At 42.2% G+C, this 17,205-nt stretch overlaps 2 protein-coding genes and 1 long non-coding RNA gene across 8 annotated transcripts in view; 2 read left to right on the top strand and 1 right to left on the bottom strand.

The window, feature by feature from the left end:
* Positions 1-17,205, bottom strand: part of GATB (glutamyl-tRNA amidotransferase subunit B) — a 64,462-nt gene that overhangs the window by 1,504 nt on the left and 45,753 nt on the right. For 2 of the 3 annotated variants that reach the window (XR_014568073.1, XR_014568074.1), the window contains one exon: positions 4,610-6,373. The exons of the other annotated variant lie outside the window; for it this stretch is intronic. The gene's annotated coding sequence lies outside the window, so the exon portion shown is untranslated. Of the gene's footprint in view, positions 1-4,609; positions 6,374-17,205 lie in introns of those variants that run through there. 3 annotated transcript variants of the gene reach the window in all.
* LOC310852560 overlaps positions 1-17,205 on the top strand; it is a 215,407-nt gene that overhangs the window by 192,956 nt on the left and 5,246 nt on the right. The gene's annotated exons all lie outside the window — the stretch shown is intronic.
* Positions 1-17,205, top strand: part of FHIP1A (FHF complex subunit HOOK interacting protein 1A) — an 86,709-nt gene that overhangs the window by 64,258 nt on the left and 5,246 nt on the right. For 2 of the 3 annotated variants that reach the window (XM_083755527.1, XM_083755526.1), the window contains exons 9-12: positions 3,051-4,103; positions 7,939-8,117; positions 9,069-9,207; positions 14,430-17,159. In XM_083755527.1, the coding sequence (XP_083611653.1) occupies positions 3,051-4,103; positions 7,939-8,117; positions 9,069-9,207; positions 14,430-14,680 (1,622 nt within the window). In that variant the 3' untranslated portion in view covers positions 14,681-17,159. The other variant, XM_083755528.1, reaches the window with a different exon arrangement.

The following is a 17,205-nucleotide window of genomic DNA, read 5'->3' as shown; positions in this document are numbered from 1 at the left end:
TGGATTTCCTTACTGCTAGTTAGAATCAGGAGGAGGAAGTTTCAGGAATAAATGTGTGTGTGCATGCACATGCAGACTGTTTGCAAAAATATGGAAAACTCTTTACTTCTGAAATGCTTTCTTTTTAAAAGGGTTTTCTTTAAACAACAAGAACTGTTACGGACATCTTGACTGTATTTGTGCTATTCACCCATAAGAGAATTCAGGATACTGTGAATGAAAGTAATTTACATTGACACACCATGCAAATAGTATACAAGAACATACTGTAATCAAGGAGATATCTCCAATGTCTACCATAAGACTGTGGGTGGGGGAAGGGAATCCTTGTCTTTTCTTCCTACCTTATGTAAACAGTTGTTTTGCCATGTGGTGGCCTTTAATATTCTGAGAGAACAGGAAAAGAGGTGCAAGTACAGTGGTACCTAGGTTTATGAACTTAATCCGTTCAGGAAGTCTGTTCTTAAACTGAAACAGTTCTTAAACTGAGGTGCGCTTTCTCTAATGAGGTCTCCCGCTGCCAATGCCCTTCCACCGTTCGGATTCCGTTCTTAGACTGAGGTAAAGTTTTCAAACTAGGACACTTCTTCCAGTTTTGTGGAGTTCATAAACCGAATTGTTCATAAACAGGTCTGTTCTTAAACCAAGGTACCACTGTATCAGCAAGTGGTCCGCATTACTACTGGGTTCACACTAGGAACAGACGGCTGTTGATTTCAATTTCTCATTTTTTTCCAGCCTTAAATTCAGTTTGTCTTATTTCTGCATCAGTTTAGCAAGTCAAAAAGAATTCCTCATGAAAATAAATACACATTTGTGTGCATTTCTTGTAATATATGCATTTACGCAAGCAATTTTCTCAACGCATTGTCATTATTTTCACTAATACAAGCATTATTGTGCACACTCTCCAAAAATAAATGTTTTTTGTAGCCAATATTTGGTTTCAGAGCTGCCTTGCAAAATTTGGAGAATTTCAACGTTTGAAGCATAGCTCCATTTTTAGTGAGTTAGTGTGTGTTAAAATGGAAACTGAGCAAATTTCCCCCCTATCCCCTGTTTGCACATGGGAAACCAGAGTTTCACACCCATGCTCAACTACATACCTCTCTAGGTACCTTTGTTCAAGGAGTTGTTTCTCAACCTAACCTGCCTCTCGGAGGTGGTTGTAACAGTAAACTCAGCTAAATATGTATTATAACACACTTGATAGGAAATAAAATCTAAGTAAAGGGGAGCATTGCCCCTTCTTTCAAATTCATCAAAAGTAAAACCATTCCCCATTGAAAAGAAATGTCAACTATGCAACCTAATAAAACTTGAGTCGATTGCCTCAAACTTTTGTATTTTGTCTACAAGAGCATCATAAATATCTTAGGACATCTTGGTCATAGGTCAGTTGAACAAATTTATTGGAAATTTGGTGGAAATTGCCTTTCCGGTGACCAGTGACATGATCTTTAACACTTCATTGTTTCTGTGTTTATGGCTGACAATTCAGTCAGATCGAGGAAGTATTGCAATACCAATGAAAAAACACACCTTTTTATCGTGTGTGTGTGTGTGGGGGGGGGGAATTCATTGAACCTTTTGTTGCAAGGCAAATTGTTGTGCTAAATGTTTTAAGGGCCATCCATAAAAATAAAGGACATTCCACACCATAGAGAAACGTATTACATTTTGCCAAATTCAGGCTTTCTCCACATTTGTTTGTCTGTTCTCTAAAAAAATTCAATCAGTTTGCTATTTTGTTGCTCAGTACTGCCTGTTTAAGGGACGCGGGTGGCACTGTGGGTAAAACCTCAGCGCCTAAGACTTGCCGATCGTCAGGTCGGCAGTTCGAATCCCCGCGGCGGGGTGCGCTCCCGTTGCTCGGTCCCAGCGCCTGCCAACCTAGCAGTTCGAAAGCACCCCCGGGTGCAAGTAGATAAATAGGGACTGCTTACTAGCGGGAAGGTAAACGGTGTTTCTGTGTGCTGCGCTGGCTCGCCAGATGCAGCTTGTCACGCTGGCCACGTGACCCGGAAGTGTCTCCGGACAGCGCTGGCCCCTGGCCTCTTAAGTGAGATGGGCGCACAACCCTAGAGTCGGACACGACTGGCCCGTATGGGCAGGGGTACCTTTACCTTTTACTGCCTGTTTGATTTGTAATACATGGAGCTTCCTTGAGTCATTTAAACTTCAGCTGGATCATTGCAGAAGGATTTTCCCTTGAGCTTATAATAAGAGCAAGATCTGAAATAGGAGTTCAGTAGTAGCGTTCAGTAGAGCAGTGTTTCCCAACCTTGGGCCTCCAGATGTTTTTGGCCTACAACTCCCATCATCCCTAGCTAGCAGGACCAGTGGTCAGGGATGATGGGAATTGTAGTTCAAAAACAGCTGGAGGCCCAAGGTTGGGAAACACTGCAGTAGAGTTCATTCAACCATCTATGGTGAACTGATTTAGAAGAGGCTTGGTAAGTGACCTTGTTTCTTGGACCATTGAGAAGCACAAAACGGTGTGCCATTACGGACAGGACAGGGCAGGTTTCTCTCTACTGCATCTTGTGGAATCTGGCAGCCTCTAGGAGCAACATATCTCAACATTAATTTGCTTTGGAGAGTTTTGTTAAAATTAAGTGGGAGAGGTCTTTCTTTTTGCCCCACTTGCCAAAGACAGGGTGTGAGTTTGCAGCAGTTGCATAAATCACTCTTCTGCGCCGTTGCGGCTTGTTAACTAATAGCATCTTGCTGTTCAGGAGCTTATTTCCAAGTTTTAACTAGTCTGAACTAGTTAAACTAGTTTAACTAATTGAACTAGTCTGCATAAAATAGGGACTATCTAGTCTAGGGAAACTGGCAAATCTTCTTCCTTTGGCCTAATCTAAATAGGCACATCTCTCTCTGTAAATTTGCCTGCTTGTGGAATAGTGCTATTTACTCATGTGCCACGTAACTATGATAGTTGTGTAACCAAGGTATAAGTTACAAGCATATTCATAGGATCTTTCTATGCATGTTTGTGTTGCTGTTCAACACCCTAACTGTGACTCCCTGCCATTCCATTCCAGGTACAACTGAAGAGTCCACCAGCAGAGGTACTGCAGACTCCACATGTATTGTGGAATATGGGAAGACTGTTGATATCAGTTACCTGCAGTACCTTTGGGATGCTCAATCCCTCATACTCCACTGTATGAAAGACTGCCAGGTTTGGTCTGCTCCATATGATGGTGAAAGCCCTGATCCATGTACGTTTATCCAAACCCTAGCTGACGAAGATGGTAAAAACCTAGACCAGCCCATTTTCCGATTTCAGCACAGAACACCTAGTAATACAAGTTCCTCTCAGATAACTCCTTTGGGAGAAAAGTTGCAGCTGGAGCTGGAATGGGATGATAGCTATGATACGGGGATCTCTCCTGGATCTGATTCGGGCTCTCCACAGCATGATAATGCTTTAGGAAATGTAGACCCACAACCACCTGCAGCGCCACCAAAGCACATTCAAGAAATGAAGAAAAATGCAATCATGCTGATCAAAGGGTCATATATAGAAGAATCAGACTTTCAGGATGATGTCATGGTTTATAGGTTATGTGCTGAAAAGGATGCTCAGGAAGGAGACAGCGTAAAGGAGGAAGCTTCGGTGTCAGAATCTCAAAGCACAGATGATCAGCAGTCGCTCCCTGCCAATGGTCCCCTTAAAAGTCCCCAGACAGACTCCAGTTTGGAGGAACACAATATGAAAAATTCAAACTTGACTCAGCATGCAACAGTCAAACAAATCCATGACAGCATTGCTGAAACCCCGCAGCCAGACTTGGAACTAAAGCTGTCTTGCCTAGAAGAAGACCACAATGCTAACACGGGCTTGCTGAGCCCCGAAAGTGAGGATTTTATTTCCCAGTGTGATAACATCATTAAAGAGTTGGATTCTACCCCTACAGAGTTGGTAGAACTTAAATTGCTTATTCCTGAACCAATCTCTCCTGTGGAAGAGGAAGAAGACTTTGAAAATTTTTCAGCCGACACGCCATCAGCAGAAAGTATGCCTTCACCTTTTGGACCAAAAGATGTATGGTCTGGCAATCCGGCAAGGACCCAGAGCATCCCATTTACAGGTAAAATTTTCTAAACAAGTCACTTAAAACTCTGTTAAACAATAATGCTCTTGGTGGGGGAGAGGGCTATGTGAATAAGAGACTTATTGGTTATGTTGACATTGAATATTAAGTGTAGATATATTCTTGGCTTGGATTTCATACCAATGAAATCTTAAGTAGACCAATATACTTCTCACTATATCCTGTACAGAAATTCTCTGATAGCAGCATAATTCTAGAAAATATCCCTACATAGTTTAGGAAAAAGGATAATCGAACTATTACAGCAGACACTGCTAAAGAGCAATTGCCACAGAAAGAGTTGACAATAGCTATTATTTCTAGTCCATCTCATCCTCTGTCTAGGGGACGACAGAGGACGAGATGGTTGGGCAGTGTTCTCGAAGCTACCAGCATGAGTTTGACCAAGCTGCGGGGGGCAGTGGAAGACAGGAGTGCCTGGCATGCTCTGGTCCATCGGGTCACAAAGACTCAGGCACAACTAAATGACTAAACAACAACAATTATTTCTAGTAAGACAAAACAACAACACCTTGTTTATTCACTGCAAAATTAAAGTTGCAAATGTCTTAGTCACTTCTGATCACTAGATGGCAGCTCTGCTGCCATTCTGTGCATCTGCTCCATTTTACCTGCCCATTGAGACATTTTGCTCCCTACCAATTGTGAAACGCTTAGCACTGTTGAATTGAATTCATCCTGTTTTCAATATCACACTTCCCTAAAAGGATTTTATTGTAATGATGTTAGCAGGACACATTGTATTGGGGCTTAAAAACACTGTTATTTATTTAACTTTGGTAGCTCTTGGAACACAATCTGTTCTGAATTATCTCAGCTCCTCTGAATGACATAATATGAATTGGGGGGCCCCGAAATGATGGTGGTAAAATGGCTGGGAAATTTCAAATATGTGCTCATAATGACAAAAGCAAATAACTAAAGCAAACTTCCATTTATTGTTACTTACTAATTTAAAATGGTATTTTTTCAGCACTTTTCTGTTCCCATAAGGATCCAGGCAATACAATATAACTGAGAAATTGTCTGGATAATACTTTTCAGGGAAAGGGTGGGGACGAAGAGAATGTTAAATATGGCTAGATGTCACATAACTCCATCGATCAATTAAACTGAGTAATGCAATTGAATAAGCATATTGCTATCAGATTTATTATTCTAGTCTGGAAATAATTTCCTTTCCACTGGTGCAGCTGTCTGGCCACTGTGAAAAATAATCAGCTTAGCGAAAAAATCTTCATAAATAGTTGGGTTTGTGTTGCTAAAAGACCAGGAGCTTTGTGGCTTCTGAACAGTAGCAGTTGGTGGTAACTTTGATATTCCAAAACCCACATGGGTCAGTCAAATTAAGAAAAGGTAACATTTTACATTACTGCAGTATTAATACATCTTCAGCTCTTTGAGTGGCATCTTCCTTCTCAGTTGCCCAGCTGGCATGTAACAGTAAACCATATTTTAACATTACTAGGATGAGCTGCAGTAAGCCTTGGGCCTCCTGGCTTGTTTTCCCGTTTATGTAAAGGAAGGAGCTGCATGCAAATGCCGAGAGCTTGTCCATATTCTGGTTTGTTAAACCACAATTTTATCATCGAAACACAGCCAGCATAAAGAATTCTGTTAATTCCTCCTTTCCCATAGGATTGTAGCACTGAAACATAGTTTCTGTGTCAAGGAATAAGAGGATTTCTTTTGTTCAGAACTCAAGGTGGACAATGAACTGATCTTTGTATGTGGTACTAATGTTTTGTGTTCGTTGAGAAAAAAATAGCATGCGCTCCTTCTAATAATTTATTGCGATTCAAATCCCAACTCATTCATCCACCGACAAGGACACAATCAGTATTTTAGTAATGGGAATGTAATGTGGCAAATAAAACTTTTATTATGAATAGGACCCCAATTAGTTTTATGTCTGCCTGCGCGGTGAGTTTTGTATAACATCATTAATTTTGATCTAATTAGTCCGTGATACTCCTCTTGCAAAGCTTGTAAACCTCCACTTGTCACCTGAGATTCTTCATCTAACAAGATGCTTGAAGCTAGCTTAGTGATGACAGGGCCATTTATATGTACCATGGTTAAGTCTCTGGAAGCAACTCATCTTGCAACAAGAACCCTTTTGCAACTAAAGCCGTTTATGTATTTCCAGAATAGTTTACCATTCAGTATCTACCACCCCCATACTTTTCTCTTAATCTCTCGCACAGCTTTTGCTCTTGGATCATGTCAGCAGTAATCATCAGTGTCTGAAAAAGAGTGTTCCAGTAGGACAAGGGGATTAAATAAGAAGAAGCTCCATAATTATTAAGAATTGCAAGATTGCATGGGAGAACTTGCAGTGGTTGCAAGCAATCCTACTGCTAGTCTCTCCCAGCTCTGCCTGGAGACGCCAGGGATTGAACATGGGGCCTTATGCATGTGCTCGCCCTCTGAGTCACAGCCTTTCACAGAATAGCTCAGTTGGTTAGAACATGGTGCTGATAATGCCAAGGTTGTAGGTTCAAAACCCTGTATGGGACAGCTGTATATTTCTACTTTGCAGGAGGTTGGACTAGATGATTCTCAGTGTCCCATCCAACTCTACAGTTCTATGATTCCTGTGCACTGTGCATATAGCAACATGGCTATGATAAACAAAAGGTGTTGAGCTTTTAATACTCTTCCTTGGCAACGCAAACTTTTCTTGGCGCAGCAGAGGTTAAAAGGTCACAGTCATCTCTGATGGACTTCCTGGATTTTAACTGCTGTGTAGAAAGGCTGAGAAACCTGATTCTAATGCTATGCTGCATAGTGGCATCTTAGGCATGGCAAGTGGGGCAGCGATGTCCAGCTGTGCTCTGCTTGCCATTTCAAACCCTTTTATATCAATTAATTGGTCAAGCCTCTATGAAGTAGACACTGTGAAATGCCAGAGCTCCAAGACCATGCTAAAATAGCACGAGGGTGTCACTGTCTGTACTCCCTCCTAAGCTTAGGAAAAGGATATGTGTAAGAATGTCATTGTGCAATTCCTGGGCTGGGTGCTGGTGGTAGTTGTGTCCTCCCGAGCGAGGGGTGGGGGAGTTCTATGTTTAGAGCAGGGCAGCCTTGCATTAGTGCAGCCCCTCATAGCATTGCTATGTGTGGCTGATCTCCAAGTCAAAATTCCCTTGTTTCCACAGCAGGGAGCAGGTAGAGGAGACAGGAAGTGCCCATTGTGCTGGGTTGAAAACAGGGCAGAATTCCCTTCCTGCCCCTCTCCCTCTTGGCAGGTCATGTCAAGCTGCAGGGAGAGAGAAGAAAGGAGGAGGGGGTCTCTCCTTTCTCCGAAGCATGTCAGGCTAGGCCAATGTAGCCCATGGGAAATGTAGGGCTACTTGACATTGTGTTAGCCCTGTAGAAACTGCAGTCTGCAGGGGCAGCTGCTGGAGGAGAGAAGGAAGTCCTTTGTGGCTTGCTGGAGCAAGAGGGCTGCTGCCGGTCAGCCCAGTAAGTGGAATGGGAGCAAATGAAGAAGGCTGAATGGGTGGGAAGGAGAGGATTTTAAGCAGGGGACTAATTGACAGGGAAAATAAGCGATACTTCTTAAGTATTTTGGGGAGAAGGAGCATGGCTTATTTCTGTGGAAGTCCGATGCAAGCAGATGGCTCATTCTTGGACTCCACTACAGTCTGCCCTGGTAGCAGTACAACCAACACAAAACGAGCTTACCCAAAGGCCCAAATGGGCTGGAAAACAATGCTTCTTAACATTACAGCACCATTCCTTTCTTCAGTCTTACGTTCTTTTAGCAATTAATCGCTTGTGTGTATGTGTATTTTTAAATCTGCAGGTCCATTTATCAGTGTGGTGCTCTCAAAGCTGGAAAACATGTTGGAGAACTCCTTGCATGTCAACTTGCTGCTCATTGGCATTGTCACTCATCTGGCAAGTTACCCACAGCCCCTCCTTCGTTCCTTTCTGCTCAATACCAACATGGTGTTCCAGCCTAGTGTGCGGTCATTGTACCAGGTACTTCATGATTGTTTGACAGAAGTCCTAATATGGTTGAAGATATAATTTGTTGTTAAACATTCTCGAGATATAGTGCCACCATTATGCATGAATGCTAGAACGACAGAATGACATAAGCAACAGCCAGGTCCTTGCTCCAAGGAGTTTATAGTCATCCTTCTAAGAGGAAAAGGGAACGAGGAATGAATGCAAGCAAATGTGGCTGGGTTTTAGTGTCAGTTTGTTCTACAATTTATATCCCTGTGTATTTGCAGCTTAGGGACGCGAGTGGCGCTGTAGGTTAAACCACAGAGCCTAGGACTTGCTGATCAGAAGGTTGGCGGTTCGAATCCCCACGACAGGGTGAGCTCCTGTTGCTCAGTCTCAGCTCCTGTCCACCTAGCAGTTCGAAAGCATGTCAAAGTGCAAGTAGATAAATAGGTATCGCTCCGGCGGGAAGGTAAACGGCGTTTCCATGTGCTGCTCTGGTTCGCCAGAAGCGGCTTAGACCCAGAAGCTGTACGCCGGCTCCCTCGGCCAATAAAGTGAGATGAGTGCCGCAACCCCAGAGTCAGTCACGACTGGACCTAATGGTCAGGGGTCCCTTTACCTTTATTTGCAACTTAACTCTATTGGGCCTCACTCCACAAGGCTGCAATGAGAAATCTAGAGAACTCCCTTGTGAATTTCCATTGTTTCTAATCACACTTCAGTAGAATAAGACGCCCTGTGCCACCCCTTCCTTTAAAAACAAAGAAGAATTGCAAAATACTTTACCCTGATCTTCTTTTTCTTTAGTTGCCACTGAATGGTGCCTTAAAGTTGATGTGTTAATAATGCTGTTGGGCAGAGCTTGGCACCACAGCTGCCCTTAATGTGATTTTGAGAGCAAGGGACACAGTAAACAGATGATTTGGGACACAACTCAAATGACAATATAAAGATTTATTGCTGCTATTGTTTTGGCAGGTGCTGGCATCTGTGAAAAACAAAATTGAGCAGTTTGCTTCCATTGAAAAAGACTTCCCTGGACTACTCATAGAAGCCCAGCAATACCTGCTTTTACGGGCGGACATGTCAGATATTCCTCTGGAGTCATTGACTAAAGGCAAGTTGCTACTATTCTTAAAAGCATAAAATTATTTTTAAAAAAACATGTATTACTATCTATTACTTATTTTTAACAAGATCTCAAATCAGTAAGATGTTCACTATGTTTATGTTCCTATGAAAGCATGTTTTGGGTTTGCTTTAACTATGTGGTAGTCTTAATATATTGGGATTAAATACAATGTGAAACATCCCACCCACCCTTCCTTTAGATGGAGAAGGTTGGAATATTTTGAGTGTTCGCTTCACTATGTGGTCGCACCGCTGGGAGTATGGGTCACTCCACACTGGGCCCTGGGGTGCTTAAGCTGAGCCTTTCAGGAAGATCTATGGAACAGTATCAAAGGTGTCTGCAGAACTATCCTATAATAAGAGACCTGGTTAACGGACATACAGGCTGTGGCTGCTTTCTTGTAGAAGCAGGGTGAAGCAACAATCTTGCCTTGTCTGCAAGAGCAAAATTTAGATACCCCGTTAGGTTTACAGGAACAGAAGAATTTGCCTTATATATATTAGGGCAGACTTAGTTGCATATATAGCTTAGTATTGTCTACTCTGACTGGCAGCAGCTCCCCAGGATCTGGGGCAGATGTATTCCCCATCCCCTGCTATCTTATCCTTTTAACTGGTGATGCATTGATTATACTCGGAATCTCCTGCACAGAAAGCCTGTGCTATACATTGGAGGTGTGTTCTCTTCCCCTTCCCCATCTCCTCTTCCTCCAAGCAGCTGTGGGCAATGTACGTGGTTGTCTTGGTTTATCCTCATTACAAGGCACCAAGATAGGGTAGGTTGAGATAGGTAACTTGCCCAGGTTGACCCAGTTATCTTTATGACAATGGACCCCACTCCCTTAAAATATCTCTGTAAGGGCACGGCTGCTTTTCACTATAACTTCTAACTCCTGAAGGGAGTAACCATGTTTTCTTCTTTTCAGGACTAGCAGATGGGTAACTGGTAATATGTGTGTGAGTTGTTTTATTTTTAGAATGACCATGTGATGGGGAGTGTGGTTGCAAACATTCATTTAGGAATCCTAGTGGGGGGGGGGGAACCTCTGCAGTTTATGCATTGTCGTGAGAGATGAGCATGTCCAACATTTCATGAATGTGCTCTCTCAAGTGGAGTTGACCATGTTAAAAATAAGTCCTTCCATAACTCCCTGGGGGTGAGGGGAGGAGTTGTTTGGTCTTATCATGCGGAACAGCTTCCCCATCTGCAGCTGCCTTCTGAATATATTACCACCAGTTCTCATGCGTTAGCCAGTCAAGTTTTATTACTGCGACCGAAGCACAAGCAGGGTCATGCGTAGTAAAGTGTATTACCTGTGACTGAGAAAGGTATGCACCTTTTCTGTTATTCTCTCTCCAGACCTTCTTGCAGAGAATTCCCAGGTTGCCTACTTACAACCATGCAGTCTTGGAGATTTTATTTTTTGCACAAAAGCTGTTTAAAAGGAAACTTGGGAGATAAAACTATCCATGTGCACTAGAGGTCACTTCCTTTAAACAGCTCTTGTACCAAATCTCCAAACTGCTTCTTAAATTTGGGACTTTGAGTTCCTTGTCACCCAGTTATTAGTGTGCTGAATGAGTAGCTCTATTTGTCGTACTAGGATTTGGATGTCACCTGTCAAGGTAGAGCTGTTGCCACAGAGATATCAGATTTTCCTAACTAACATAAACCCATAGGCTTCAATGGATCTGTACTAAGCATGACTAAGTCTAGAAACAAGCCATGCTGATTGAAAGAAAAGCCTTTGCTTATTTGTTTGAGGGGGTCAGCAAACTATTCAAATAGGGATGGTGAGGTCCCTTGCAAAAGTACTGCAGAGCAGCAGCCAGCAGTAATGGGATAAGAAGCGAGATCTGTTTATGGATTGTTAAGCAAAGGGTAGGAATCAACAGAAAGTTCTCAAAGTGAAGGGAAGTAAACAGCAGAGGCTCCTCAAGGATTGTTGGAACTGGTGCAATTTTACTTATTCGCAAAGGACGCATAGTCAGAGGTGATGATGGCTGTCACAGTTTCTTGCCTACCCCAAATTAATCAGGATGGTGACATCCCAAGCAGTGTTTGAAGAGCTCTCTATAAAGAATGTCCTTGTGTTGGAGGAGGTTTTTTAATTGAGATGAAAGATGACCAAGAGGAAGCAAGTCACAGGTTTACAAAACTATGAAAAATGTGGAGAAAGGGTATCTCTCCTCTCCCTACACCTCACTGATGATGTCTGTTTAGTTATTGGTTGATGATAAACAAATCAAAGCACTACTTCACACAGCATGCAGTGGCCATCACAAGCTGATGTGGTATAATGACCACCAACAGATGTGGTGGTAGATTGCTCTTAGACCAATGCATAGATAATAGGTTTGGCAGCCATGCCTAAATGGAACCTCTGTCTTCAGACACAATATACCTCTGTTTCCTGTATCATCTGGAAGTAATGTGGATGTTCCGTAGACTGAAGTTGGTCTGTGTTCTGCTTTCATAATTAAATTCCTGCCCCTTCCCCCCAGCCCTGGTTCTTATCTTGCTGGAATCACTGTATCAGAGCACTGTTCTTGTGGGTATAAATTTTCATTAGAAGCTATGTTCAGGGGGTAATGGGGAAATGTGCAGAATCTGACGAGCACAGTAACCATAGTGACTAATTGCTTACCAGTAGTATGTGTAAAGAAGTCACTTATTTTGGGAAGTAAAATCCTTGCCTTTCTGCTTGATTTAATTTGAAGCATTTCAGTAGTGCTGTGGGAAGCAGCAGAGGCCAATGTCTCCTCCCCCTCCCTTTGAGGGTTCATCTTAATGTAGCTCCATTTATAATTGACATACTGACATCTTCTAATATACTATGGAGCTTGCAAGATCATTGCCTGCTTCTTAATGTATTATTATCCTATCATGGGTGTGTGCAGTAAATAAGATGCTTAGTAGAGGTCATAGGATTTGGGAAGCTGTTTCAGATAACTACTACAGAAAAGCTTGCTGTTGTGAGGCACTGTAGCTTGAGCTATGGATTTTGGGTTTGAAACCCAACCTCCAATGACTGGGATCAACAGTTGCTTAGGTTCCTGCCTATGGCTTCTGTCAGGGAATTGCCATCGGAGCCAGAGGCGGAGGGAAGGCTCCAGAGGGATGCCGGAGAGGGTCCCAGTAGGGAGAGAGGCAGCCCATCTGCTGGGGAAGGAAATCAGCGTAGCACCAGTGGAGAAGGGGGGCAGAAGGGGGAATTGGCGAGGGGGCTCCAGGACTCCTCACCGGAGACCAGTGGGGAGAGCACGGGTCCTCCGCTGCCCACACCCTCCCTGCGCAGAAGACTTCTGCGCAGGGAGAGTAGGAAGAGACTAGGCGTCAAAGAACTTCTTTGCTGGAAGAAGTTCAAGAAATGCCCGCTGACAGAAAGGGTTCACCCAGGTAACCTAGCCAGGAGTGGCAGCAACTTACGCACGAGCAACCCCTAGAACTATTACAGCTTCCATTATGGCTGACTCCTAGGTTATATCATAAAGTGCATCTGAATCAGGCCTAGGTTTCAAAATGAGACTTCATGGGGACATGAGAAATGCTTTTAGAGGGGGAAAACAAGCCTCAAACTCCCTCAAGGACATAGAATTATATTTATGTTTCTTTGGATCCTGGCTCCCGTTTTAGGTCTTCCCTTAGGGCTCACTATGAGATCTTTTCCTTTCATATTCTTAACATGGCTTCATCTAGCCAAAACACTTATTCATGCTGTGTGAACAAGTCCCAATATTCAGTGAATATTATTATAGTTTGGTTCATATTATTTAGTTCTTCATCTCCCCCCCCCCTCTCTCTCTCTCACACACACACCCCAACACCTTTATTATTTAAAAAAAATTGGATTGATCGTTTGCAAAGATGTTGCACATTTTTTAATAAATCTGAACACAGGCTACAGTCACTGCCTGTGCTGCCCCCCCCCCCAACATGCACAACCATATTAAGGCTTATAGAATAAACAAATGCCTGGATAGCTGCAAATTTGGCGCTTAGTCAAGCTCATAATGTCAGCAATCAAATTGCAGTGCCTGCAGCCAGTTGTCCATCAACTTGTATCATTATGTCAATTAGGGAATATAAGGTAGAAATGGCCTGTGGTAATGGTATATACAAGACTATTTGAACTGTGCCTAGGTTATGGCGGAATGCTCAGATCCAATTTTACCAATAAAATGAACACTTTTCTTCCTCGAGCTGTAAAGTAAATGTGGTTTGTATATGTATATGGGGAATTTTTTTGGCACCACCTTACATTTTGAATACCGACGGATTTATATTCAGCCTTAATGACGATGATTTTGTTTAATCTTACAGAAAACATGTGCATGTAGGAAATGTATTTACTGGAGACTAGAAAGCTATATTGTAAGGTGTAAAGGTAAAGGACCCCTGGACAGTTAAGTCCAGTCAAGGTTGACTATGAGGTGTGGCGCTCATCTTGCTTCAGGCCGAAGAAGCCGCCGCTTGACCCTTCCGGGCCTCGGTCCTGTATACCTGAAGGAGCGTCTCCACCCCTATCGTCCAGCCCCGACACTTAGGTCCAGCACCGAGGGCCTTCTGGCGGTTCCCTTGCTGTCAGAAGTGAGGTTACAGGGAACCAGACAGAGGGCCTTCTTGGTAGTGGCGCATGCCCTATAGAAGCCCTCCCAGCAGATGTCAAGGCAATATTTTCCTTTTAACAGACAACTGAAGGTGGCCCTGTTTAGGGAAGTTTTTAATATTTGATGCTGTATTGTTTTTAATATTCGGTGGAAGCCGCCCAGGTTGGCTGGGGAAACTCAGCCAGATGGGCGGGGTATAAATATTATTATATTATATTATATTATATTAATTTATATTATATTATTTATTATATTATTATTCCGGGTCATGTGGCCAGCCTGACTAAACTGCTTCTGGCACAACAGAACACCGTGACATGTGCCAGAGCACACAAAAACACGGTAAAGCCAGAATTCAGAGCCTACCAGTCCTGGTTCTCTATTGGTGGAATGAGAATACTTAGGACTGAACTTCCTAGGGTGGTTGTGTGGGTGAAAGAAAATGAGAATTGTAAAGCACCTGGCAGATTTTGAAAGTGCTATAGGAATTATTTAAAACTGATTCTGGGCTAGAGTTCCATGTACTAAACTTGGGTTGCAATTGTCTTTATCACTTTTGCACCAAAACAAATTTGTTTTTCTCTTTCTCCTTTTCAGACAATGCACAGCACAACCATGCTTTGGGGAAAGGCAGAAACGTTTCTGAGGCTTCCCAGGTCATCCTGCAACCTTTCTTTGGAAGCAAGGCAAAGAAAGGAACGGCTCTTCCCAGCGCCCCCCTGCACATCCGGAATGCCATCCTGGCAGCTGCCCTCTTCCCAGAGTTTCTCAAGGAGTTGGCTGCTCTTGCACAGGAACACTCCATACTCTGTTACAAAGTATTTGGTGACTTTGAGAATTTTTATTAGGTTTAAGACTTTTTTTTTAAAAAAAGGATGTTTTAATTTAAAAAAAAAACACAGAGAGCTACTTATAAAGGAAAATTCTACTTTATGTTCCTGGTAATACTTGATTGGGAGAAACTGTTATACCTTTATGTTGGGCCTTATTTCCTACTGTGCAGCATAGACACTTGATGTATTAATGGAATGATTTCTTATTTTACCATATTCCCACCCTTGAACTTCCTTACCTCAAGATCCCTTCTTTTAAACTCTGCTATAGACACCTTTGGTAAAAAAAAAAAAGGCACAATTGTGTAAGCAGCTGAAAGGTGATTTGCTTTTGTGGGTTGTTTTTCCCCCCTATCTAGGAAAGTTGGTTGCTTCGTAAGAGTGCGCTTACTAGGATGAGCATGTCAAATCTGATAAGCCTTTTATGCAAATAACGTTTTAGGTATCTATTTGCCAGGGGAGGGTCACAATTCCTTCCCTACTCTCAGCATTGCGAGTGGCTGGAGTTGTGAATCCAAATGGATTCAACAAATATAAGCCTGCGACTTGCTAGAAGCAGGTGCTGTGCTGAATACATACCATATTGCCTTACACTGTGGACAAGTCTGACACTCTCAGCTGTTGATTCCTTTGAAGTTTAAATGAAATGAGTAAATGGATGTTGAGTGCAGACTGTATGGAATTCCCTCCTCCCCTCCGGGCCATTTCTCAGCATTCTTTGAAAATGCTAGATCTCTACCTAAACTAAACGCTCAAGCCTTAAATTTTAGTAATATTTGCACACAATGATATGTTTCTATGCAAACTGTAGCCTTTTTTGGTAGACCATATTTGTACACTTTTATTGATAAGCTGAACACAAATACTCCAGTTATTGTTTGAGTAGTGTTAAAAGGTTACCTTCATCTGGGAGTTGTTACTATCTATTTTTTAAGTACTATTTTTTTAAACAAAATTGAAAAAAATAGCCTGCCTTTATAAGCTGTTTTTTTTTTCTTTTTAGCTTAAAATGTTATTTTGGTTCAAGGAAAGCTTTGTGGTATTGTAAAACACTAGCTGTTTATTTATGATGTATGTTGACTTGTCCTAACATTGCACTTTTGAAGGATGGCAGAAATGTTTTGCTCCCTAGTAGTAGAGGAGAGGATTTTACTTGGGACAGATACACTAGAACCTGTTGCAGCTGCTGTCCAATAGCTTAAGAACATTTTCTTTTGTGAGTAATGAGACTCATTAGAACGGGTCCAAACATGATGAATTGCTGCATTACAGCTGCATTTCAGTTTGTGCTAGTAAGAGTAATTGTTCCTCCAGTGCTGAAGTTGGCTTTGTGTTAATAGTGGCTCTGTGCTTGAAAGCCTTCATTTTCTTTTACAGTAGGTGAATATGACAAACTGCTCCAAAACCAATGAAAACAGCATCTGAAGACAAGACTTTGCTCCTCTTTGTAAATTCCATACTGAGATACTAACAGTAGCAGTTGGGGTTTGCATGTTCTATGCTAGAACATGGCACCTGAGCAAATGGGAATTTCACAGACACCTTTCAGGAGGGTTGCCTAAAATGGTGTGTATATTTGTTTAGAAGTGCAATAATGGCAAGAGAGGGATTTCAGTGTCCCCATTTCTTGCTCCACTGGTCTACTGTGACTGGGTCCATTTGCTTAATCTCCTCTCCCACCATCATCCATGGACGGAATTAGAATCCTGCAGGCCATAGAAATCAAAGAGCTTCTTCCTTTAGCTTCTCAAAGCTGTAAAAATCTTACGCAGGGAAGGATCTGCCAGTCCTGTTACTTGGCCCGTTCCCCATGTCTGGTGACATCTTCATAAAAAATAAAATGATCTCATAATTCTAGTCCTGCTACCTTCTCTGTGGGAAGCGATCCATCCTTTTGATTGACTGATTAATTGTGTATGTGTTAACTGTAGCATAATTTTTAAAATTGCTCTGAAAAGACATTGTATTTTCATGCTCTTATTTAAAGTTAGGATAGGTGAGGTTTTTTAAATAACGTGGGTGTGCTAATCACATAAAATGTGATTATATTTGCTGCTTTTGAAAATCAGACATTTAAAACGTTGGACATTTGAAAACCAGCAAGGCTACCATAGTATGGACTATGCAGTAGTTTCATTAAATTTTGACATGCTTGTTGCTGAAAGGGAGCAATCATGTGCACACACCCTCGCAATGTTTAGGCTTGGTTCAAGGCTTAACAGAGCATTTAATAGTGGTATAGAAAATTATAACAGATTACTTTGTTAGAAACTATTCATCTTTTGTTTGAATCATGATTACAGCAGGAAGGGCAGATTCCACTTGTTGGTCAGTCAGTGAAATGTAGGCCCAGGATATGGCATCTTATATTAATCGGGGAAGGGCCATAGTTCAGTTACGGAACATGTGGTTCCATGAAAAAGGTCTCAGCAGCAATCCCTGGCATCTCCAGGTAAGACTGGGAAAGATTCCTGTCTTAAACTCTGCTATTACCGTATTTTTCGCCCTATAGGACGCACTTTTTCCCCTCCAAAAATGAA

Source organism: Podarcis gaigeae (assembly GCF_964106915.1).
Source record: "Podarcis gaigeae genome assembly, chromosome: 9".
In the NCBI taxonomy this organism is placed as follows: Eukaryota; Metazoa; Chordata; class Lepidosauria; order Squamata; family Lacertidae; genus Podarcis; species Podarcis gaigeae.
This window is presented reverse-complemented; position numbering and strand designations above follow the sequence as displayed.